Source organism: Vipera berus (assembly GCF_964194415.1).
Source record: "Vipera berus genome assembly, chromosome: 2".
In the NCBI taxonomy this organism is placed as follows: domain Eukaryota; kingdom Metazoa; phylum Chordata; class Lepidosauria; order Squamata; family Viperidae; genus Vipera; species Vipera berus.
In genome coordinates this window covers 70,333,533-70,357,623 of record NC_138203.1, presented here as the reverse complement: position 1 = coordinate 70,357,623, position 24,091 = coordinate 70,333,533, and the positions used below count along the sequence as shown (strand labels likewise).

At 45.5% G+C, this 24,091-nt stretch overlaps 1 protein-coding gene across 1 annotated transcript in view; it reads left to right on the top strand.

Annotated features, from left to right (window-relative positions):
• The window catches only part of LOC308663684 (uncharacterized protein C9orf85), a 42,755-nt gene extending 18,951 nt beyond the window's left edge, over window positions 1-23,804 (top strand). The window contains exons 2-4 of the mRNA XM_081320308.1: window positions 17,501-17,607; window positions 19,854-19,967; window positions 23,429-23,804. Of these exons, the coding sequence (XP_081176434.1) occupies window positions 17,501-17,607; window positions 19,854-19,967; window positions 23,429-23,573 (366 nt within the window). The 3' untranslated portion in view covers window positions 23,574-23,804. The remainder of the gene's footprint in view (window positions 1-17,500; window positions 17,608-19,853; window positions 19,968-23,428) is intronic.
• Window positions 23,805-24,091: the final 287 nt, after the last annotated feature.

The window sequence follows — 24,091 nt, the reverse complement described above, 5'->3', positions numbered from 1 at the left end:
CACAGGGAGGGTCTGCTCAGGGTCCCGCCGGTAAGAGATTGCCGGCGGGTGACACCCAGGGATAGGGCCTTCTCAGTGGGGGCACCTGCCCTCTGGAACCAGCTGCCGGTGGAGCTGAAGACTGCTCCCGACCTCCGATTATTCCGCCGGGGCCTGAAGACCTGGCTCTTTGAGCTCTCGGGCCCAGGCTGAGGAGATATTTATTTTAATTGGGGTTTTTAATAGTACAGGGTTGATTTAATATTTTTTAAATTGGGTTTTAACTTTTGTATGGTTGATTTTAATTCCCTGTAAACCGCCCTGAGTCCTCAGGGAAAGGGCGGTATATAAATGCAATAAAATAAATAAATAAATAAACTTGAGTCTGGGCCTCTCTGGTGCCAGTTCTTCATTTCAAGCAAAGTGGTGTGTTCCACCCAACAGAATATGATAGGTACAAACTGGCACATGATTTACAGAGTCTGATGGTGAGTATCCCAAAGTATTTATTGTATCAAAATATATGTACATATATAAATATATTTTGGAGTTAGATGTCAAAATGAATGTGCATTTTCTTGGTTAGTTTTTTAAAAATAACAAAATACATAATTTTGACAGGATGTGATATATGACTGGATGTGAGCTGATTTCTTAACTTTATATATATATATGTGCGTACAGGGGCGCTGCTCTTTGAGGAAGCTGTAGCGGCCCGTCTGCGAAGCTGCCGAAAACGGCAGCTTCGGAGACGGGCCGCTACAGCTTCCTCAAAGAGCGGCATCTCTGCCCGTTCGCACGGAGGTACGCGCGCACCTCTCCAAAGGTTTGGGGAGGTGCGCGTGCACCTCCAGTCGTTCGGAGAGGTGCGCGTGCACCTCTCAGAATGGGCAGGGGCGCTGCTCTTTGAGGAAGCTGTAGCGGCCCGTCTGCAAAGCTGCCGAAAGCGGCAGCTTCGGAGACGGGCCGCTACAGCTTCCTCAAAGAGCGGCGCCTCTGCCCGTTCGCGCGGAGGTACGCGCGCACCTCTCCAAAGGTTTGGGGAGGTGCGCGCGCACCTCCGGTCGTTCGGAGAGGTGCACACGCACCTCTCAGAATGGGCAGGGGCGCTGCTCTTTGAGGAAGCTGTAGCGGCCCGTCTGCAAAGCTGCCGAAAGCGGCAGCTTCGGAGACGGGCCGCTACAGCTTCCTCAAAGAGCGGCATCTCTGCCCGTTCGCGCGGAGGTACGCACGCACCTCTCCAAAGGTTTGGGGAGGTGCGCGCGCACCTCCGGTCGTTCGGAGAGGTGCGCGCGCACCTCTCAGAATGGGCAGGGGCGCTGCTCTTTGAGGAAGCTGTAGCGGCCCGTCTGCAAAGCTGCCGAAAGCGGCAGCTTCGGAGACGGGCCGCTACAGCTTCCTCAAAGAGCGGCACCTCTGCCCGTTCGCGCGGAGGTACGCACGCACCTCTCCAAAGGTTTGGGGAGGTGCGCGCGCACCTCCGGTCGTTCGGAGAGGTGCGCGCGCACCTCTCAGAATGGGCAGGGGCGCTGCTCTTTGAGGAAGCTGTAGCGGCCCGTCTGCAAAGCTGCCGAAAGCGGCAGCTTCGGAGACGGGCCGCTACAGCTTCCTCAAAGAGCGGCACCTCTGCCCGTTCGCGCGGAGGTACGCACGCACCTCTCCAAAGGTTTGGGGAGGTGCGCGCGCACCTCCGGTCGTTCGGAGAGGTGCGCGCGCACCTCTCAGAATGTGCAGGGGCGCTGCTCTTTGAGGAAGCTGCCGCGGCCCATCTGCAAAGCTGCTGAAAGCGGCAGCTTTGCAGACGGGCCGTCGCCGTCGGGCAACCGGGAACCGGTTCCATCTCACTTTTTTTAAAAAAATGGCAACCGCGTGCGTCCGCGCATGCGCAAAAAAACTTTTTGCGCATGCGCGTGCATGGACACGCACGCGGCTCCCACTTTTTTTAATTTGTGATGGAACCGGTTCCCAGTGGCTCTTTTCCTTTTTTAGGTTGCCGACCCCTGGGTTAGGGCCATCTAGCATTCTTGAATAATCTTGTTGTATTTGATTTTATAAATCATCCTTAATTTTCTAGGATAGCCATCAAATTAATGTAGGCTGTTTAAAAGTTTGACAGATATTATGGTTTCAGGGTCCTATCGATAATTTTAGATTTTATTATCACTAAAATTTTACTGGTTTTCCCCTACCCCCACAAAAAAGAATTAAACTCTGAATAATTATATGTTTGAAATAACATAGGAAGATATCAGTGTTTAATTTATTTCAGTATTGTCAACTCTGAGAGACAACGGCTTGAACCATTTACGTGGCCCCTGTAACTTACATGTGCAGTTCACATTTTGGATAAAAGTGCTCTCATCCAAATATTAGAACTTTGCCTTTCAAATCAAATGTTGTTTTCTTAAGCTGTGCATATATCCATTTACTTAATCATCATACTACAGAATATGAGAGAGAAAAATTCTGTGCATTTCTTAGTTTTGTCTTCTGTTTCTCTTACCACAGTTAATAGTCTTTTTTTTATTAGAGTTTTACAAAAACAAAATTTTACAATATATCCCCAAATCCCTCCCACCCCAAACCCACCCACTTCCCCCTCCACTTCCCAGAGCTAAATACAGGATTATAGTTACAATAATCATATTCTAAATAAAAATTATGCATAATATACAATTAACCAAATTCATAATGCGCTTTAACTCTCTTTTAACATAACTACCAACAACGTACCAATAACAATATCCCACTAAAATCTACTCATAAGCTAAATGGTACTTTTTAGTCCCATATTTGTTTTGAATATAATTTATCCATCTCCTCCAAACTGAAATATATCTTTCCTGTGAATGATCCTTCAGATAAGCAGAAATCTTAGACATTTCTGCAAGATTCGAAACTTTAAACACCCATTCTTCTACAGTGGGCAAACTATCCTTCTTCCAATATTGTCCCACCAGTAACCGTGCTGCCGTTATCATGTTCAACATCAAGTTACGGTAGTTTCTTTAACATCACAATCTACAACAATGCCTAATAAAAACAATTGCGGGGAAAACTTTATCTTTCTCTTAAAAATCTTTTGAATGTTCCACCAAATTTTAATCCAAAAAGCTTTTATATTTCTACAAGTCCACCACATGTGAAAATAGGTAGCTTCTAAACTACCACACCTCCAACATTTAGACTGTAAATTAGGATACATGTTGGACAACTTCTTGGGATCCAGATGCCATCTATAAAATATTTTATAAAAATTTTCTCTGAGATTTTGAGCCTGGGTAAATTTAACATTTCTGACCCAAATTATCTCCCAGGTATCCAACGAAATTGGTTCCTGAATATTTTGTGCCCATTTTATCATGCAGTCTTTAACCAGTTCCGTTTCCGAATCCAATTCAATTAAAGCATTATATATCCTCTTTATATGTGCACAATTTGAATCTCTAATTTGCTTTACTAAATTTTGATCTGTAGTTGTGATGCCAACCTTTTGATCTGACTTCCACCTAGCTTTCAATTGGGTATATTGAAACCAAGAGTAACTTATGTTTTCTTGTCTTAACTCCTCTACTGGTTTAAGTTGCCAATCATTCCCTTGCAATCTAAGTAGTTCCTTATAAGAAACCATATCCATACTCACTCCCATAGATACACCCTCTATCGCGTGTCCAGAAATTCCCCAAATCGGTATTTTATAATTTAACTTATAATAATACTTTTTCCAGACACGCAATAAGGCACTTCTAAGAATATGGGATTTAAAAGCCCTGTCTACCTTCTTATCATAAAGCAAGTATGCATGCCATCCATATACCAAATCCCATCCCTCAAGATGAAGTATTCTCTTGTTAGTTAGATTAAGCCAATCACTAACCCAGGTCAAGGCAACCGCATCATAATACAATTTCAAATTTGGCGCCTTGAGTCCCCCTCTTTCCCTGGCATCTTGTAAAATCTTGAATTTAACTCTTGGTTTTTCACAGTTAATAGTCTTGAATAAGATGTTGGGTTTGGACTGAGTTGAAATTCTTAATTGACTGTTAAATTCACATGAGGCCACTCTTCTTAGTTACTCTGATAAATGGGCATTATTTTGACAAAAGAAGACCAAAATCATGCAATAATAAGACAAATACATTATATTTTGTAAACATATGTTCTTTTTTAAAAAAACAAGTTTTATTGGTTTTTCAATTAAAATCTATATATTTAGGAAGCATCATGATGACTGGGTAATCAGAGATTCAGTAACAGAGTTTTCAGTACATAATTCAGGTTACATTATTAAAACATCATTTTAAACTAATAAATTTCTAGAAGTAGCATGGTCAGTTGAAAAATTTGTTAATTCAATTTCATTGAGATATATCTATGTCCTGTTATTAAAGTTTACCTAATTTTAATTTTAATTATATTATTCAAATTTAGCCTTTAACATCCCAAATAATATTCACAACCCAAATTTCCCTTATTTCATTACAGCAAAAACTATAGCATCTAACATGTACACAGTGGCTAAGTAGCTATGTTGTACCTAATAAATATCATCTGTTTCACATCCTAATACATCACATGTTATTGACAGGACCACAGCCTATGTTTATTTATTTGTTTATTTTATTTATTTTATTACATTTATATACCGCCCTTTCCCGAAGGACTCAGGGCAGTTTACAGGGTGATTAAAAACAAAAATACAAAAGTTAAAAACAGATTAAAAAAATATATTCGTCCCTGCAGAAGTAAAACCCCAGTTAAAATTAAAATTAAAACTAAAATTAAAATTCTCAGCCTGGGCCAGAGAGCTCGAAGAGCCAGGTCTTCAGGTCCCGGCGGAATGAACGGAGGTCGGGGGCAGTCCTAAGCTCCACTGGCAGCTGGTTCCAAAGGGCAGGCGCACCCACTGAGAAGGCCCTATCCCTGGGTGTTATCAATCTAGAACTATTTATACACAACCAGATTCTGTTTTAAATTTTAGCTAATTCTTAATTCTTGAATAGAATAATCAAACGTCTTTTAACATCAAAAGTGGGATCTATAAACCAAATTTCCATTATGTCAGTGCACAAATTATAATGTCTAAAATAAGCCTAATAAATACATAAACACATTCTAGTTCTATCTCATAAACATTTTCTATTTTAGATCCTGATAGATCACTGATTACTAAAAGGATAACCTTTAATGGTTCTCTAAGAACTCACTTTTAAAATCTAATTCTGGGTTTCTTTTTTTGCCAATCAGGTTTCCAGACCAAGGCCTTTGAATTGCCAGATAGGTCTCCCTTCGCTCCAATACACATTATTTGAATCGAAGGAGGACATCTAGCCATCAGTGGTCCACAAAAACCAAACCATTTGTAATCATTATGTTGTTGCCTTGTTAGTTCTAGTCTCTGTATTTGCTCTAAAAACTTTATCTTCAGTTCGGTCTGGATTCCTCTTCCATCTGGGTTCATCTGTTTTAAATAGAGAGTCTTATCCAATTTTGTAATTAATGCTTGGCTATCCAGGCTTTCAGGAGACTGTCTTTGTTTATCTTCCATGTACCTCTATGTTAACATCACTATCTCGCACATTAAGTTTTCCCATAGTATGTTGTTGGTCCTTAAGGTTATTTGCCATAGTGATAGTTCCTTGTACTTTTAAAGTTGTCGGTTCTTTGGATAGTTGTTGCTTATATTCCTCTCTCTCAATAGTATTATATTCCAATTTCATTATATTCTGAATTATACATTCTTTAGTTGCAATCTGGGTTTCAATTTGTGACTTAAGGTTGGCATGTAAATTATTAGATCTGGAGATAGACATCTCAGTGACTCTGTAGATTGTTTCAAGTATGAGGTTATAATCAAGCAAGGTTTGTGGCTGCTCCTCCATTTTGTAATAATTATAAATAGTCCTTGGTGGAGGCTATTTTTCAAACAAAAATCAGTAAGAGTCCACCTCCACAAGTCTAAGCCAAATTCATCTCCAGCTGTTTCAGATTTTTATCTTAATGCCAAGGTCAGTCCAAAATGTAAGCAAGCTTGTTTGCCAATAATATTCACTAGATATCCTCAGAGTACTTCAAAAGACAGTATCTTGTTATTTATTTCTTTTTTTGTCCCCTTTTTTAGACTAATAGGTAAAATAGTCAATTTCTGTAAATATAGGAACTTTGGGCCAAAAGTAGAAAGGCAGTAGGTCCAATAAATCAGTATAACTTAGTAGACGGCTGTTTCTTTTTTCTCCCAGTGTAGACAAAGGCTGCTCTTAAGGAGGGTGGGGAAAAAAATGCCTTCCCTCTCTCCTCGCAGGGGGAAGCAAATTCAAGAAGCTTTTGACAGGGAAAGTAGACAATTAAGAAAACAAGAAGGCAATTCTCACCCAGTTTTCAAGTGCTTTCAAGTGCTTTGTTGTGCTTTTGGCTTCGGCAAGAAACAGCTAAATGATGGGCCATGGGAGTGGCCGATCCTTTCTTCTTCGGTTTGGAGAGTAGCTCCAAGCTGACGGGAGGGCCGCTGCCCTTCTACCACTGACTGGAGAGACCTCTCCCCTGCTCATCACCCCTCCAGGGCAACTTTCAACCCCTTTACAGGGGCCCCCCTGATTAAGAAATCCAGGCGACACAAGGAGCGAATCCCTTGCACGTCTGGGAGCACCGAAATTCCGGAACTGGAACTAAACATATGTTCTTGAATCTGGTAACCCTCTGGGTCATGTTTGGTATTCTTGTATTCAGGTTACACTGCTTAAGGAAAGAATAGCCCGATCCTGCTACATAGTTCCTCCTTGGAAGTCCTTGATTATACACATATCAAGTAATAAAAACCATAAACATAAGCCTTGTTATTATCAAATAATAATTAAAGTACCCCACTACCAATCAGACCAGAAACAAAATGTAATTGTTAGTCTCTAGAGGCCTGTAAAAAAAAGGCATGTTTTACTTATGAATGCAAATCAGACTGTTTATTATTTAACCCTACATCCTACTTAGAGTTATAACACGAGCTATTACAATATTTTTGAGAATGTTGCCATTTATGAACATAGACCAGGGGTCGGCAACCGGAAAAAGGAAAAGAGCCACTCAGAACCGGTTCCGTCACACAAACAAAAAAGTGGGAGCCGCAAAAAGTGCGCGCGCGTGCGTCCACTCACGCGCATGCGCAAAAAACATTTTGCGCATGCGCAAAATGGGAGGCACCTGCACGGCGACGGGTCTCCCCTTTGTAGAGGTGTGCGCCGTCCCGTCCGGAGACCTGCTGCGTTCGTCAAACGGGGCCAGGCCGGCGCGCACAGGGGGGAGGGGGCGATGGGGGCTTTTCTCCTAAGAACAGCGGCTTTTAAAAGTGGGAGGGTCGGAGCGCCGCGGGCAGGTCCGGAGAGGCGGGGGACGAAGCCCCGCTTGCCTGGAGGGGGGGCAGAGAAGCGAGTTGCTGCAGCCCACCTTGGGCGGCTCCCGCCCTTTGTTCAGGCGCCAGCATCCCCAGGAAGCCCGCCCCCCGCCTGCTTTTCCGGTGGGGGGCAGAAGGAGGGAGCACGTCCCTCCCTTCTTTGTCTGCTCCGCGGCTGCCCTGCGGGAGGGGAACAACGCCTCGCGTGCCCAGCCTGGCCCCTGGCCCCGGCGCAGGGGGCGAGAGGCGGCATTTGGGCCGGTCCAGAGGACGAAGCCGGACCGTGCGAGCTGCGCTCCCCCTCCCTCTGAGCAGAAACCCGGTCCTTGCCGCTCCCGAGGATCTGCGAGGCTGGGGGAGCCGCCCTTCCCCTCGTTTGCCCCGGCGGACGCTCCTGGTGCTGCTGCTAACGGGTGCGATTCCAGCCGGAGGCATCAGAAAGCCGCCGCCGTCCTTGGGAGAGGTGCGCGTGCACTTTCCAAACCGCCGCCATCCCGTTTGCACAGCTGCCGTGTTCGTCAACGCGGCAGGTCTCCGGGCTTCCTTCGGGGGGCCTTTCATTCCTGTACAAGGGGGAAGGGGAACTCTCTGTGCTTTTGTGTGTCCGTGTGTGTGTGTGTATGTAAAGCACGAGAGAGGGAGGAAGAGGGGGGAGAAAGCGAGATCTCAAGCCCCGATGTTTCCTGCCTTCCACTGCCGGCGGCCACCCCGCATTCTTAGCATTCCTAGGCTGTGACTCCGAGGTCGTCGTCGCCGTCTCCGCTGAGCAGTGCCGCTTGGAAGAGAAAGGGAGCAGGACAGGCACGCTCGCCCCAGCGGAGTGGCCGGCCCTCGTTTTAGTAGCGAGACAATAATCGCTCCCCTCCGCCGCCCCCCCAATGCTCCCGGTTCTCCCGTTCGCCCGCCGCCCCGCTTTCCTTCCTGAATTTTGCGCTTCCTTACCCAACTCCAAACTTTCTCTAGCGCCCCTGTGCTTTAGGAGGGGGAACCAAAGGCAGATCCGTTTCTCTCTCTCTCCCCCCCGCTTTTGCCGCTCCCCCACCCAACCAGTATCCCGCTTCTCCTTCCTCGGCAGCTTTGCAGATGGGCCACACACACGAACACACAAAAGCACAGAGAGTTCCCCTTCCCCCTTGTACAGGAATGAAAGGCCCCCCGAAGGAAGCCCGGCCTCTTCACCGCACCTTCCCTTCCCTTCCAAGCGGGAGCCCCGCAGCAAATGACCAGCGTTTGGACAGCGTGTGAATGGGCGAGCGTCGCCGTCCCCAAACAACGCAATCCCTTGCAGCGATGCGGACAAGAGGGAAAGGAAGCCCAGCGGCCGGACCGCGCTCCCGCCCCGCCTCCCCAAGGGCTCACGCGCGTTACTTAATGGCATGCGCGCGGCCTCTCGCGAGGTTGCTGCCCCTCGTGAGCCTGCTGGCTGACGCTGGCTCCGTCTCTCTCTCTTCCTTCCTCCCTCCCTCCCTCCGTCCCTCCCTCCCTCGGTCTCCCCCTCCCCCTTTTCCAGCTCAGCCCCACGTCACCAGGAGACCAAATGGGGACATCATGGCAGAGCGGAGGAGACACAGGAAGCGGATCCAGGTACCGGGCTGGTTTATCTCCTCCCTCTTTTCGCAACCGCTCTGCGGGATGAGTTTCCCTTTTCCTTCTGGCTCACCCCCCTCCCCCGCCCAGTCACCCTTCCCTCCCTCCCCCCCCTCCGCCTCCGAGGCCGCCGCCAGTCAGCATCTCTCCTGCCGTTTCTGCGACTTTTCCGTCCCCCCCGCCGCCGCTCCTCCTTCCCCGCGGGGCCGGCCGCATCCAGCGCCTTCTTCCTCTGGAGGGGAAATCGTGGCCCCTCCAGTTCCCGCTTCTCTGGGCCGAGCGCCGCCTTGAAGGTTTGGAGAGCTGTGCGCGCAGCACCACCTGTTCGGAGAGGTGCACGCGCACCAGGCGACTGGGAGCCGCAGGAAACGGCTCAAAGAGCCGCATGCGGCTCCGGAGCCGCGGGTTGCCGACCCGTGACATAGACTGTTTGTGAAACAAAGGTCACAACCGTGGAAAGATACATGTCACGAGGTGGTAGCTGGTGCATGTTTATGGAAAACACAGTTTCGCAACTGAAACTATTCTGGCTATATACACAGGGCCAATCGGTGGCCTATGAAGATGTAACAGCTATACAGAATAATAAAAATTATCTCTAAAATAGAAAGCTTTGGACTTTATAAAGCTCAATAGATTGAAATCAGTCCTTTGAACTGAACTTAGAAACTTACAGGAAGTCAGGGCAGCACCCTCAAAATACCGTTTCCCCAAAAGTAAGGCCTACCCAGCTTGATTTTGGGGGATGGGCCTAATATAAGCCCTACCCCCAAAATAAGTCGTAGTTTTGGGGCGAGGCGCGCACCTAAAAATCAAACTAGGGTGGGGATAGGGGGGTGGAGTTGCCCCATGCGTCCCGCACCCACTCACCTTGCAGCTAGGTCTCTCCTCGCCAGCCCACTTCTTCTGTGGCGTCTTCTGCAGCCAGGCCTGCATTTCTCAGTCACAGGCCTTTCCGGAAGGCCATTGCAGCTAAGAACCGACCTATGGATTGAATTCATAGCTCAGTACTCGGCTGCATAGGCCTGACTGCAAAATGCAGGCCGGAATGCAGCTGCAAAATGAAGCTGCTGCTTCGGTCAGAAGAAGTGGGCCACCTAAGCAGGGCTGTCAGTGCCAGAGTTTAGTATAAAAGGCACCCCCTGAAAATAAGACCTGGTGCCTCTTTTGGAGGCAAAAAATAAATAAGGCCGTCTTATTTTGGGGGAAACACGGTATTACTGTTGAATCATCCTGTACCTATCAGCAGGTAGACTGATGCGTTTTATGTTAATTGCAGTTTTGAATTAGTCTTCTGAAAGAGAGTTTACTGCAGTAATACAAGGCTTGAAGGACATCTGGCTGTGTTCACATTTCTATGTATACACACATCCTCTTCTGTAACAGAAATGTATACATATGTACATAGACAAATGAGGAGAATTTCCAAAGCAGCTACATGAGCTTTCTACAGGACATGGCTGCTTTTATGGTTCGAATAAACATGTTTTGCTATGCTAATACACTTTGCAAAGCATGTGTTTTGAATGATTTGCACAGCCATAGCTTATGGTTCATAATAACGGATGAAACAAATGTGGAATTCAGACCACAAATGTTCAAATGTCATGGTTTTTTTAGCAGCTCATATTTCTACCTGTTATTTACTGACTTTCATGCACTGATTTTCTGCACACATAAAGCTATTGAGCATTATAACCAGTAGATGTAGAGATAGCTAACAGAAGGACTGTTAAAGCATTTTTATCTGCTTTCCTTGCCTATGTTGCATATCCCTATGGAATATGCCTCCTACTCGTTCTCAGGAGTTTCATAATTTCCTTCTTCACTCAGTTCGGTCTTCTTTCTCTTCTACTTCAGACTTACGCAGTTCAGGTATTCCTAGGTTTCACTCTCCCTCCGTAATGGAGGACAGCACACCATAGGCCTTTAGATGTAGATAGAATTCAGGAACTCAGGGTTTCCTCCCTCCCTCCCTCCCACCTGGACAAACTGGCCCTGCAGTTTTCTTAGGCTGATTTCACAAGTGGCTTGCCATTGCTTGCTTCCTAGGGCTGAGAGAGAGGGACTGGCTTAAGATCACCCAGCTGGTTTTGCGGCTAACATGTGACTAGAACTCATTGTTTCCTGGTTTCCTAACCATCAAAGCAGATTGGCTGCTTTTCTGTGATCGTGCTGTTTCCTAAATAAATTTCATCTTTAGTTTTCTTTTACATAAGCATCAGTGCAGAAGTTCTATTCCTAACTATGGCATTAAGCAATTATTTCTGCCGTATAAAGCAGGGGTCGGCAACCGGAAAAAGGCAAAGAGCCACTCAGAACCGGTTCCGTCACAAACACAAAAAAGTGGGAGCCGCAAAATGTGCACGCGCGTGCATGCACGCACGCGCATGCGCAAAACAAGGCAAAACGTGCACCAGCCCTGCCCCCATCCACCTCCAGTATGGATGGCTCTGCCAAAAGAAAAGCAGCCGAAGCAAGCCTCCCATTGAGAGAATGGGGCGGCGGAGGCTTGCAAAAGGTGGATCCAGCCTCTGCCGGCAGACACGCTTGCAGCTTGCAGAATGGCGGATCGAGCCTCTGCTGGCGGCAGAGGCTTGCAGAGCGCGGATCCAGCCTCTGCCGCCGGCAGAGGCTGGATCCGCCGTTTTGCAAGCCGCCGCCGCCCCATTCTCTCAATGGGAGACTTGCTTCGGCTGCTTTTCTTTTGGCAGAGCCATCCATACTGGAGGTGGATGGGGGCAGGGCTGGTCCCGTGACAGCCAGTCGGGCAAGCAACGCGAAGAGCGGCAGGGCTTTATTTTTGCACCGTGGAGCTCCCCCTCCCCCCAAACTCCCCCTCCCTCCCACTTCCCAGAGCTGAATACAAGGTATTAACCGGCGGCGGAGGCTTGCAGAACGGCAGATCGAGCCTCTGCCGGCGGAGTTTGGAGTTGGGTAAGGAAGCGCAAAATTCAGGAAGGAAAGCGGGGCGGCGGGCGAACGGGAGACCTGCCGACGTTTGGGGAGGTTTGGGGAGGTGCACGCCGGGGAAAAGGCTGGGAGAGGAGGGGGTCCGGGCTGGGGGGGAGGCAGAAGCGAGGGATCAGGACTCCTCCCGCTTGGCTGCTGCCGCCGCCGCCACCACTCCTACGGCCGCCGCCACCTGCTCTCTCGGCTGGTTGCTTTCTGCTTCTCTCACCTGCCCTGCCCCCCCCACCTGCCCTCCTTCCTGCCTTCCTTCCCTCCGCCTCGCCTTCCCCGCTCCCGCGTTTTCCCTCTCCCCGCCTCGGATTCGGGGTGATTCCCCGGGAGAGGGCGATGGGATTCCAGCAAGCTTTCAAGCCTTCTCGGCGGTCTCCGGCACGGCTCAGGAAGCGTTTCTGTGCCGCCCGGCCGGAGCCTTTGCCTCCTTCCCTCCCCCAAGCGAGGCGTCCTTTTTCAAGTTGCAAAACCAAGCGGGGTGAAGCGGGCTGTCGGGAAAGACATTCAGGAGGGTCATCCTGGAGAGGAGAGGGAGCGGGAGAAGGAGGAGGAGGAGGTGATCGACTCGCCCGACCCAGTCCGGGCCGGCCAGCCCCGTAACATCCGAGCTTGCACCGCGGGCGGAGAGGCAGGAAGCCAAGAGGAAGAAGACCGCCAGGAAGCTGCCTCTGCAGCCGCCGCCTCCTCCTCCTCCGCCGCCGCCGCCGCCTCTGTCTCTGCCGCTGCTAGGAAGGCTGCCGGTGCTGCGGCCGCCTCTGCCACTGCCTCCTCCGCCACCAGGGCCCGACCGGAGGTGTCGCCGCTGGAGGAGGAGGAGGCGGCAATGTCTTTCCCGACAGCCCGCTTCACCCCGCTTGGTTTTGCAACTTGAAAAAGGACGCCTCGCTTGGGGGAGGGAAGGAGGCAAAGGCTCCGGCCGGGCGGCACAGAAACGCTTCCTGAGCCGTGCCGGAGACCGCCGAGAAGGCTTGAAAGCTTGCTGGAATCCCATCGCCCTCTCCCGGGGAATCACCCCGAATCCGAGGCGGGGAGAGGGAAAACGCGGGAGCGGGGAAGGCGAGGCGGAGGGAAGGAAGGCAGGAAGGAGGGCAGGCGGGGGGGGCAGGGCAGGTGAGAGAAGCAGAAAGCAACCAGCCGAGAGAGCAGGTGGCGGCGGCCGTAGGAGTGGTGGCGGCGGCGGCAGCAGCCAAGCGGGAGGAGTCCTGATCCCTCGCTTCTGCTTCCCCCCCAGCCCGGGAAGCCTCCTTCTCCCCCACCCCATCCCTCCCCCCCAGCCCGGACCCCCTCCTCTCCCAGCCTTTTCCCCGGCGTGCACCTCCCCAAACCTCCCCAAACGTCGGCAGGTCTCCCGTTCGCCCGCCGCCCCGCTTTCCTTCCTGAATTTTGCGCTTCCTTACCCAACTCCAAACTTTCTCTAGCGCCCCTGTGCTTTAGGAGGGGGAACCAAAGGCGGAGCCGTTTCTCTCTCTCCCCCCCCCCCGCTTTTGCCGCTCCCCCACCCAACCAGTATCCCGCTTCTCCTTCCTCGGCAGCTTTGCAGATGGGCCACACACACACACACACACACACACACACACAAAAGCACAGAGAGTTCCCCTTCCCCTTGTACAGGAATGAAAGGCCCCCCGAAGGAAGCCCAGCCTCTTCACCGCACCGATCCGCTGAGGAGGAAAAAAGCTTATTTCTATTGCCACGTGCAAACTAAATTAAAACAACTTGGGAAGCTCGCCCGTGGGCTGCATTTAGAAGGATTTGGGGGCTTTTGTGATTTGCTTCGCCTACAAGTGCCTTAACCACGACCAGCCCATGGCTCCAATTCAACAAATTCCCCAAACAACGCAATTCCTTGCAGCGATGCGGACAAGAGGGAAAGGAAGCCCAGCGGCCGGACCGCGCTCCTGCCCTGCCTCCCCAAGGGCTCGTGCGCGTCCTAATGGCTTGCGCGCGGCCTCTCGCAAGGTTGCTGCCCCTCGTGAGCCCGCTGGCTCCGTCTCTCTCTCTCTCTTCCTTCCTCCCTCCCTCGGTCTCCCCATCCCCCTTTTCCGGCTCAGCCCCACTTCACAAGGAGACCAAAACGGGGACATCATGGCAGAGCGGAGGAGACACAGGAAGCGGATCCAGGTACCGGGCTGGCTTATCTCCTCCCTCTTTTCGTAACCGCTCTGCGGGATGAGTTTCCCTTTTCCTTCTGGCTCACCCCCCCCGCCGGGTCACCCTTCCCTCCTCCCCCTCCGCCTCCTCCGAGGCCGCCGCCAGTCAGCATCTCTCCTACCGTTTCTGCAGCTTTTCCGTCGCCCCCGCCGCCGCTCCCCCTTCCCCGCGGAGCCGGCCGCATCCAGCGCCTTCTTCCTCTGGAGGGGAAATCGTGGCCCCTCCAGTTCCCGCTTCTTTGGGCCAAGCGCCGCCTTGAAAGTTTGGAGAGCTGCGCGCGCACCTCCACCCGTTCGGAGAGGTGCGTGCGCAGCAGGCGACTGGGAGCCGCAGGAGACGGCTCAAAGAGCCGCATGCGGCTCCGGAGCCGCGGGTTGCCGACCCGTGGTATAAAGTAATCTATGGCCCAGCAATGAGCCATTGGGCCCAGAGTAGAGAAAAGTTTAAAGATTATGAAAAAAAAGAGATAGTGTTTTTGTTTCAGTTCACAAGGAGTGCTGCTTACCTGACTTCATGGTGGACAGATTGATAAGGTAGGATGGGTGGTTGTAAGGAGAGCAGACAATTGAGATGCAGAACAAAAGGATGGCCTCTTCGGTTTTGCAGTTTAATTTGCCCTTTTTCTCTTAAGAACAGAGCGATGGTGTGTGCTTCCCAGAGCTATATATGTGAGGCGGCAGATACATAAATGTAATGCAATAAAATAAGCATATAACTTGAAACCAAGTTAATCCTTTGCATTTGTTCTGTGCTTTTTGTATCAACCAAGAACAGTAGTGCTTAAAATTTGCCAGAATAACCTGAGAGCCACCACTAAATAGGAAATATCAGACTCCCCAGTACAGTAAGATTTATGATGATCCGTGAAATCCCTACAACTGGAAAGTATTTCTCCTTGCTTTTCTCTTTGGCTCTCAGTACAAGCAGTGGAGTAGAGTAAATCCTACTCCAGGCTTGAGTAAAATGTCTGCCAACAAATTACCAATAGGATTACCAATGGATTTCCAATTTATATAATTTAATGGTTAATGTAAGGAATGTTTTTGTCACTTCTGCCTCTGCCTTCACTTTCTTCTTAAGTTAAAGCAGGAAGAGATATCCCATTAAGACACAGTTTCTCTTCAGATAATCTGTTGGACCTACGTGGAGGGTAGGGACAAGGTAATATATTTTTCTACACTTTCTTTTCATTGCTTTCTTCACGCTTCAATGGAAGAGAGCTGGCTGATGTCTTACAGAAAGCTTTTGAAATTAGGCCAAGGACTGCATTAAATTAAGCTGAATGCACTAGATGCTCAATAGCTACTGATTGTCCTTCCCTGATGTAAATCCACAGTGATGATGCGGATATCTTCCTGCAAAACAAGAGGGTAACTTATTCAGAGCCAAGAGAGAAGGGAGAGTGGTCTCAGGCAGCTTCCTCAGCCATACTGACTAGGCGTGCTGGGAATTACAGTTCCAAGAATCTGAGTAGTTTTTTATTGTGTCATGCACAGTCACACGCACAATGATTAGGTGGGTTGGGTTTGTTGGTATTAAGGGAGAGTCAATGACTCCAAAGTTCTTTAGTATCTGAAAAAGGGCTGCTGTCTACTGGATAATAAGATTTTATCATTTGCAACAAATACAGCATTAGACTTACATAAGTTTGATTGCCTACAAAAATCATAAGAGGACATTTTAACACAAACAACCCACCACTTTTCCATTGAAGAAGATGGATATAATGAGCTTCAGTCCTTAGAAGATTCTTAATTGCTGTAAGTTTCAGTAATCATAGTGATCGTAGTGTGACACTTGGACTCCAAGATGGGCAAAGTTCTGCCTTTCTTTGGAGACAATATGCTGTCAGTCTAACATATCTAAATCAGGTTGAGTTCAAAGGTTATTTTTGTATTGCACATTCTTGATCACAAGGGGGGAAAAATCTTTTGAACAACTATGGTGAAAGGGGAAAAATGAAAGTGAAATACTAATGAAAGCTGTAATGATCTGAAAAGAATGCTTTTGATATAGTTTCAGAAGTTTGATTAGATAGTACAATAGGAAGAGTATTATTCTGTGTGGCTTGTTCCACTTGAGATGGCTTAGCTCATGAAGGGCAGCTTGATATTTATGATTTCTTGAAATGTTGCAGTAAATATATTGCTATTGAATTAATACATGGTGGTTACTAACAAATTCAGCATCTACAATTTTACCTGTTAATCTTGACTGAAGATGATTTTGGGCAAGGAAAGCTTACGCTTTTGTATGAAGCCCTTGATTTAAGGATTAGAATAGCTATTAGGTTCTGAATTATTCAAATCTCTCACTTTTTTGATAATAAGATAATCTTTATTGTCATTTTTTACTGAGGGCACAATGACACACATCAAAAATGAAATTTAGTTGCCTGCTCTCAGAGTGAAACACATACATGACACATACCTAAAACATACTATATACAACATATGTATAGACCCACACCCCTACATATACATAACAATAAAATATTAAATACTGTCCATCTTGAATATATAATGGAAGGAGGAAGCTTGAGAGTTCACAAGGTTAATGCTGTATGGAATGAAACTATGGCTGAATCTGGATGTTCTGCTACGGATACCACGAAGCCTCCTCCCAGAATGTAGTAGAATTGGGCTGATTATAAATGGTAAAGCACCAGATAAACTAGTTATCATTACAGTTCTATATACTATGCAAAAAATTAGATCTAATATTGTGCTTTCAAGGCAAACCTGAATGTTCAAGCTCTTTGAAGGATAAATTCCCATGCCATATGACTTTCTTTAAATTCAGTCTGAGAGTATTTTCAGAAATGGATTGTAAGATGGATGAGATAAGCATATAAGTTTAAATTCAGAAATCTGACTGAAACTCAGAAATCTGACTCAGAAATACCAAGTTGTTTGGCTGCAATCCACATAATTACTTGAGGTATATCTAGCAATTATATGTAGGCTTACTTTGGGAAGAAACTATATAAATTCCAGTGGGGGGAGGGATTTACTTTCAATTTCTTAGTAAGTTTATTTTGTTAACAGTCTCATAAAACTGAATTTGTATCTTATGATGAGTTGGCCTTAAAATGATAAAAACAAATAATAAATTAATTTTTGCCCTAAAATCTTACTAGTAGCTTTCCTCAAAACAAACCATCAAATCAAACTCTGAATTTAAACATGATTCCTCATGCCTGTCCTTTCCATGAGTTAATGCTTAACAAGAAGGCTCCACAGGAATGACAGGCTGCTGATATGCTGTAACAACAAAAAAAGTGATATAGGAAATACATGTTTTGTAATTTATGTCTAGTGGTAGAAAACTTTTAGTAAGTATTTTAAAAAAAACAGCCAAACTAAAATTGAATTGTTACTGATTTGAAGTACGAGTGCTTATCATTAAATCTGATTTTTCAACTTTTTCTCATAGAAAATCAATGCAAAACTCCATGAAGGGCTCTGTCAACACTGTAAGGAGGTCCTGGAATGGCGGGTAAAATTCAACAAATATAAGCCATTAACACAAGCTAAAAAATGGTGAGTAAATTGTTATTTAATATACTAGAAGCCCTACGGTTACTCCAGCAGATATGGAAACCTAATCAATTGTGGCCAAAGAGAGGGGAGATCAGACTGTGTAGAACCTCCCATCCTTTAAAGCAGAGTTCTCCAACCTTTCAGGGAGGGGGAAAAGAAGGGATGGTTTTGTGAGGAGGAGAACGCATGTGCGTGCACGAACACCCGTTGCTTACACAAGTGGGGCTGCAAGCACTCATGCAAGTGGGCCACAAACATCTGTGACGCTTGCGTGAGTGGGGCCGGGAACGCCTACAATGCTCGTGCGAGTGGGGCTGCAATTGCCCGTGACACGGCGACACTTGTGTGAATGGGTCCCTGGCAACACGTGAGTGAGGTGACGAATGTTGGCGACACTTGCACACACTGTATGCACATGCACATCCACTCAACATGGCTTGGTGGCAATGAGCTGTGGGCTGTGGTCCACAGGTTGGTGACTCCTTCTTTAAAGGGAGCAAAAATAATTTAAGAGTCACCTATACTAGAAATATGCACTGCTGTATACTTATGAAGCTTCATTAGTAAATAACAAGGTACACTAAGGAAAGATTAACATAAAGCCCTCAGTGGTTCTTCTATTTTTTAGGAGCAATTGAGAAGCAGCCTCAGGAGGCTATGTTTTTAACCACAAAATCAGTGGGAGGTGATCAGTCCTTTCCATGATAATAAAGGAAGCAATTTTGCGCAAGATAGTTTAAGGATAGTTTTTCTGTGACCCTTGTCTATTCTAAGACTTTTGGAGGTGTTTTTTTTATTTAAGGAAACCCACATAGCTAGGCTTTGTAAATAAGCATTTCTGTTCAAGTGCATCACCAGGTGATTCATGCAAAAGAATTGTAAATAACCTTTGAGCTTAACTCTGTTTAAAATGTGTCTTATCAGTATTATTCAGGTCTGGGTTTTCCAGTGGAAAGGATGTGTTCAAAACAAACGTTAATTCAATCCTGTGCATAGAACAAAGCTTCTGTACTTCGTTGGGGATATTTTTTTTTTAATACTACTAACAAAAGTAGTGTGAAAGTTACTCGGAGTTGCGTTAATGGTTTTTGGCAGCTAAAAAAGAAATCTTGCAGGACACGGGCTACCTGTATTGCTACACATGTTGCTCCTGCAACATGGTTGGCAAGGCCTTTAAACAGATTGGCCTCACATTCCTCTGACTCCTCGGTTACCTTCGGGTTTTTTCAGTCAAGACACAGAATCACTTATGAATAGGATTATCTGCTGGCCAGAAAAAGAAAAGCTCTATGATCAGCTGTGGCAGTTTATGAATATGCCTAATATAGTTGTTGCTAAAAAACAGTAGAGACTAGTTGGCAACTGCTACTAAATATTTAAATCTGTCAGTTTACAGTTTCAGTTTCATAGATACTTGAAAAATTAAGTATTTTTCTATCAAATAGTAAATATGGCCAGAGAAATGGACAAAACGTTTATTGAAAGATGCACTAGAATATAAACAAATAAGCCCTGGTATTGTGAAGTTCACATCCATAAGTAAGCTTCATCATACACTGCAAAGTAATCCCTTAGAGAGTAAATCCAACTCAAGAACAAAAAATTTAGAAATTACTTCCAAATGTGGAATTTGAAAAATTTCCAATTTTTTTTCTTGAGTTGGATTTACTCTCTAAGGGATTACTTTGCAGTGTATGATGAAGGCTACTTAATAAAAAGATTGAATGAAACCTTTGTATGTATGTATAGATATAAGTTCATTTGAAGGCCTAGCCCAGGGGTAGGCAACCTTGGCTCTTTTATGAATCGTGGACTTCAACTCCCAGAACTCCTGAGTCCACGAGTCATAAAAGAGCCAAGGTTGCCTACCCCTGGCCTAGCCATTGCTTTTGTTTGTATCTGTGTTTTAATATCAAATTGTTAGTGATTTTTTAAAAAAACCTAGAATTAATAAAGATTAATTGTAGATAGATATTTTATGAACAGTTTGAATATATGATTAAAGATTCTTGCTGGCTACTTCAAACATCATGTATATGATAAAGTATGATCAGGTGCTACCCTTGATAACAAATTAGGCACTACAGACTTCATTTTCTTCTCAAGAGAACCTATCCTTCCATTACCTGCGTTTCAAAATTTCTAAAATCTATTTATGACTTCACAGGTTGCTAATTTATAATGGTTTGTGTCAAGTAGCCATATGAAATATTTTAATTCAACTTTAATTCTTTTTCTCTTAATAGCATAAAATGTCTGCAAAAGACAGTAAAGGATTCTTACCATATTATCTGCAAGTCATGTGCCTGCGAACTAGAGCTGTGTGCTAAGTGTGGAAAGAGGGAAGACATCACAATTCCGTAAGATTTCCTGTAACTCCATAAAATTATTTAATTCCACCTTACGATACATAATAATTCTGTCTGTCCTATAAGGTCATTAAGAGATGGCCTATTCAAGATCTTGTCACCAGACAAGGTGAGAGGGGACATTAGGTTAGAAGCCAGGACATTTCATCTGTGGCAGGAAGTCACAAGTCATCATACAAGGTCATTGCTTAATGACCCATGATTCTCACTCAACTATGGAAACAGGGACTTGTGGGAATGCTGTTGCTAAGCAATTTGATCACATGACATCACCACATGGAAATGTTGGTCCCAATTATTACAGTTAAGCAAGGATTTGTGTTGTGACAATTTTGTACACTGCCACAGTCATTTGATCTGGGTTGCATACCTTTTTTGTTCAAGCTAAGGAGAGAAACCCTTTGTAAACTGGGTATATATTCCTACACCTGGGATTTTCCCTTCTGCTTGGAGTGGAAGTAGAGGCAAGTGCAAAAGCAGAGAAAGTTGAGTGTATGATATTTTGATTTGAAATTTGTAATCTAGGATTTTGGTAAAATATATTGTATACATGCATACCGTACATACATACATAAAAAATATGTCAACCAGTTTTACATTTGATGCTGAAAACATGATGGACTTATAAACAAGATGGCTAAATATTGTTTGGATGCTACTTTAAGCATATATAATCATGAATGGCTGTACATAAACGTATGGGAGTAGGCTTAACATAGAATGCCATGAAACTTTTACTTCCACTTTCTGATGTTCAGCATATTGTGTTATGTTATATCTACAAGATAATGCTCACAATTCTATATGATCTAGCTGTGAATATAAAGAGATTCCATAAAACTCAAAGCTCAGAATGGTAGTTGATACCAGAGAATGGGGATGAGACAGCATACGGGGGGGGGGGAGGTACAAAAACTATCCATATGGTGTTTCAACAACAACTTGCACCTGAACATCGGCAAGACAAAAGAGATGGTGCTAGACTTCCAGAGGAAAAAAGAGGAACCTGTCCCACTTTACATGGGGGGGGCTGTGTGGAGAGAGTTTCCTTTTTAAATTTCTGGGAATCTATCTCTGTGAAGATCTTACCTGGAAAGTTAACACAACCCAGGTGGCCAGAAAGGCCCAACAGAGACTCTACTTCCTCAGGGTCTTGTGGAAGAACAGGGTAGAGCAACGGCTAATGACCCTCTTTTACTGGTTTACTATAGAGAGCGTCCTCTCATACCGTATTGTGATTTGGTATGCTGGTCTGACAGCTGCGGATAGGAAAGTATTACAGAGGGTGGTGAGCACAGCACAAGACATTGTGGGCTGTCCCCTGATACCACTGGATGACATCGCCAGGGCTTGCTGCCTTGGAAGAGTGAGGAAAATTCTCAGGGACGACTCACACCCTGGTTGGTATCTCTTTACTCTCCTACCATCAGGTAGGAGTATAGCCAGCCGTACCAACAGGCTGAAGAACAGCTTCTATTCACGGGCTGTCAGGCTCCTGAACGGGAAATAATTTTATAAACTTTATGTATGATTGACTTGCGAGGAAGGTGTGTTGTGCAATTAACTCACATGGTGTAAGAAGATGGAGGGTTTGTTGTCACTGTGAGTTGGGGGAGGGGGCACGAAGGGAGGCTCAGCCAATCTCAATGTATACATGGTTGTACTTTGACAATAAAGGTTCATTCAGAGGCAGAATCAATATTCAAAAGAATTCTAAGAGGCTAGGATATTGTACTGAAATTAATAAGAAGAGAGGTGTGTATGTAAATTAAAGTTTTGTGTTCAGGTTAGGAAAAAGTAGACCTAAGTATCAGATTAGGAGATCTGGCTTGGGAATGGTATGGTAGAAAAAGATCAGGGTATCTTAATTGACCGTAAACTCGTTGTGAAACAACAGTTACTAAAAAGCAACAACAACAAAGAAAATCAAAGGAAGTTTGATGGGTTATCAAAAGTAACAATCCCAAAAGGCTATTGAGTGATTAATTAACATATTGTTTATGATAATTAACTATTATCTATTATTGTTTGTTAAACACATGAACCCAGACATTATGCAGTTTGCTAAATATTGAGAATGTTATTTGGAAAACCCCAACCCCAACCATAATCCTAACCCAAATCCCAACCCCAACCCCACCTTATTCCTAACCCTATAAAAACTAATAAAATCTATACAAAAAAGAGTAATAATTCCATTCATTCAGCATTAGGTCAAATTTGGAATAGTGTATCCAGTTCTAGATAGCTTAATTTAAGAACGACTTTAATGAACTAGACTGTATGTTCAAGAGGAACAAATAGAAAGGTCAGTAGCTGAGTACAAAAAGGGTCCCCCCCCCTTTTTTTTTATCCCCCAGGCCTGTGAGATTTTCCTTTTCCTGGGGTTCCTTGTCCAGATCTGTTGTAGCTCCCTTTCAGTGTCTCTATAATTCTTGAAATCATTCGCATTCCAGTTTGGGATGAGAATTGTTAAGTGTTGTTTCTATAAACAGTTAAATAATCAGCATTTTATCATTTAGAATTTTAAACACTTAAAATAGTATTTAATAATAATATTTTCTGTCCTGTTGGTGAGATACACACATATTCATGGAAATACATGGTGTATTTCTACCCATAGCCTACAGCTAAAATTATGGACGGTTTTGGCAATGTGGAACACTAAACGATTTTAGATTTTGGCAGTGTGCAGTGTGTCATGATAGAAGCAGATGGTATCTCTTGTGTCATCGGTGAAGTGTTGCATTGGACATGAACACAATAGGTAGAAAGAATGTTATGCCTGTACCAGCTTGTCTCCTTAGCCAACATGAGACATTGCTTTGCTCTGTCTGCCTCACCATGTGTTCTGTACCAGCCTGCTACCGGCCCTGCAGAAAAGGCAGGGACAACTCCTTTACAAACGGCAAGAGGCTGGAACTAAGCCTGCCAAATTTATTAACATAAAACGGAGCAAAACAAGACACGAACCATGAAACAGGATCTATTCAAGCGGTTGCCTTCAGCAAACCATCCCTCCCACACATTCCCCTTTTATACAGTTCAGGGCGTGGCTTCTCTCTGCCTCCTTCCGAGGTGCCCCATTGCCTTCCTCTGTTTACTCCTGATTGACTGCCTCCTGCGTCGGGCGTCCTTGAACAGGGCCAGCTGTGGGTCACCTTCATCCACGCTGTCAGGCTCACACAGCTGGGTCTCCGTCGTGACCAGGTGGGAGGGGCCTGGCTGAGGGCTCTCATCAGCAAGCTCTTCAACACCCCCCTCCTCCTCCTCTGAGTCGTCCGACCCAACTGCCGAACCCACAAGCTGACCCTGAATCACAACACCATGCTCCAGATTACAGTCTGTCTATTGTTACATTAAATTTATGCCACATGGGGGAATAAAGTTCCTTTTTCTTTCCTACGAGTAATAAAGCCTGACAAATATTACTGTGATTCTTTTTTTCACAGAATTCAGACCAATCTACAGCATACTGAGCATCAAAGGCAGCAGAACAGAAAGGATGTATTTGAGAAAGATGATGAAACAAACTTAAGTGGCTTGGAAGATGAAGATCTGGATTTACTCACAATACAGATTAAAAACTTAAACTGAAACTATGGGGATCTAAATTATTTCTTCAGAACAAAGCTTTTTAGGCTTCATTTCATTTCTTCTTAAATAATTTATTGGCTATTTTTGCTATGTGTGGAGTTCATGGCATCTGGAAACAGTTTTCACAAAACTTACGATTTTATTTTCTTCAAGAATCAAATTTGCTTAAACGTTCTGTTGGTAGGATGACTTTTTTTCCCTTTAATAAATAGCAACAAGCATGGTATTCTATATCTGACTTGAATATATTCATTGTTTCTCATTCTTTCCCCGACTCCTGTGCTTTCAGCTACCTTATTCCTTTGTTTATATGGCAAGTAACTCCCCACTTCAATTTTTATTTCTTCAACAATTGTTGCTTCACCTTTTATATTTCAGCCTGTGCAGTACTTCCTCTGCCAAGTTATTGTCTTTAAAGATGTAACGGTATCACAAAATCACTATCGATATGGCCCAGAACCCCTCTCACATTAGAGGAAAAGCAGAGCTGGTCCATCTCCTTGGCTAAGGGAAAACTG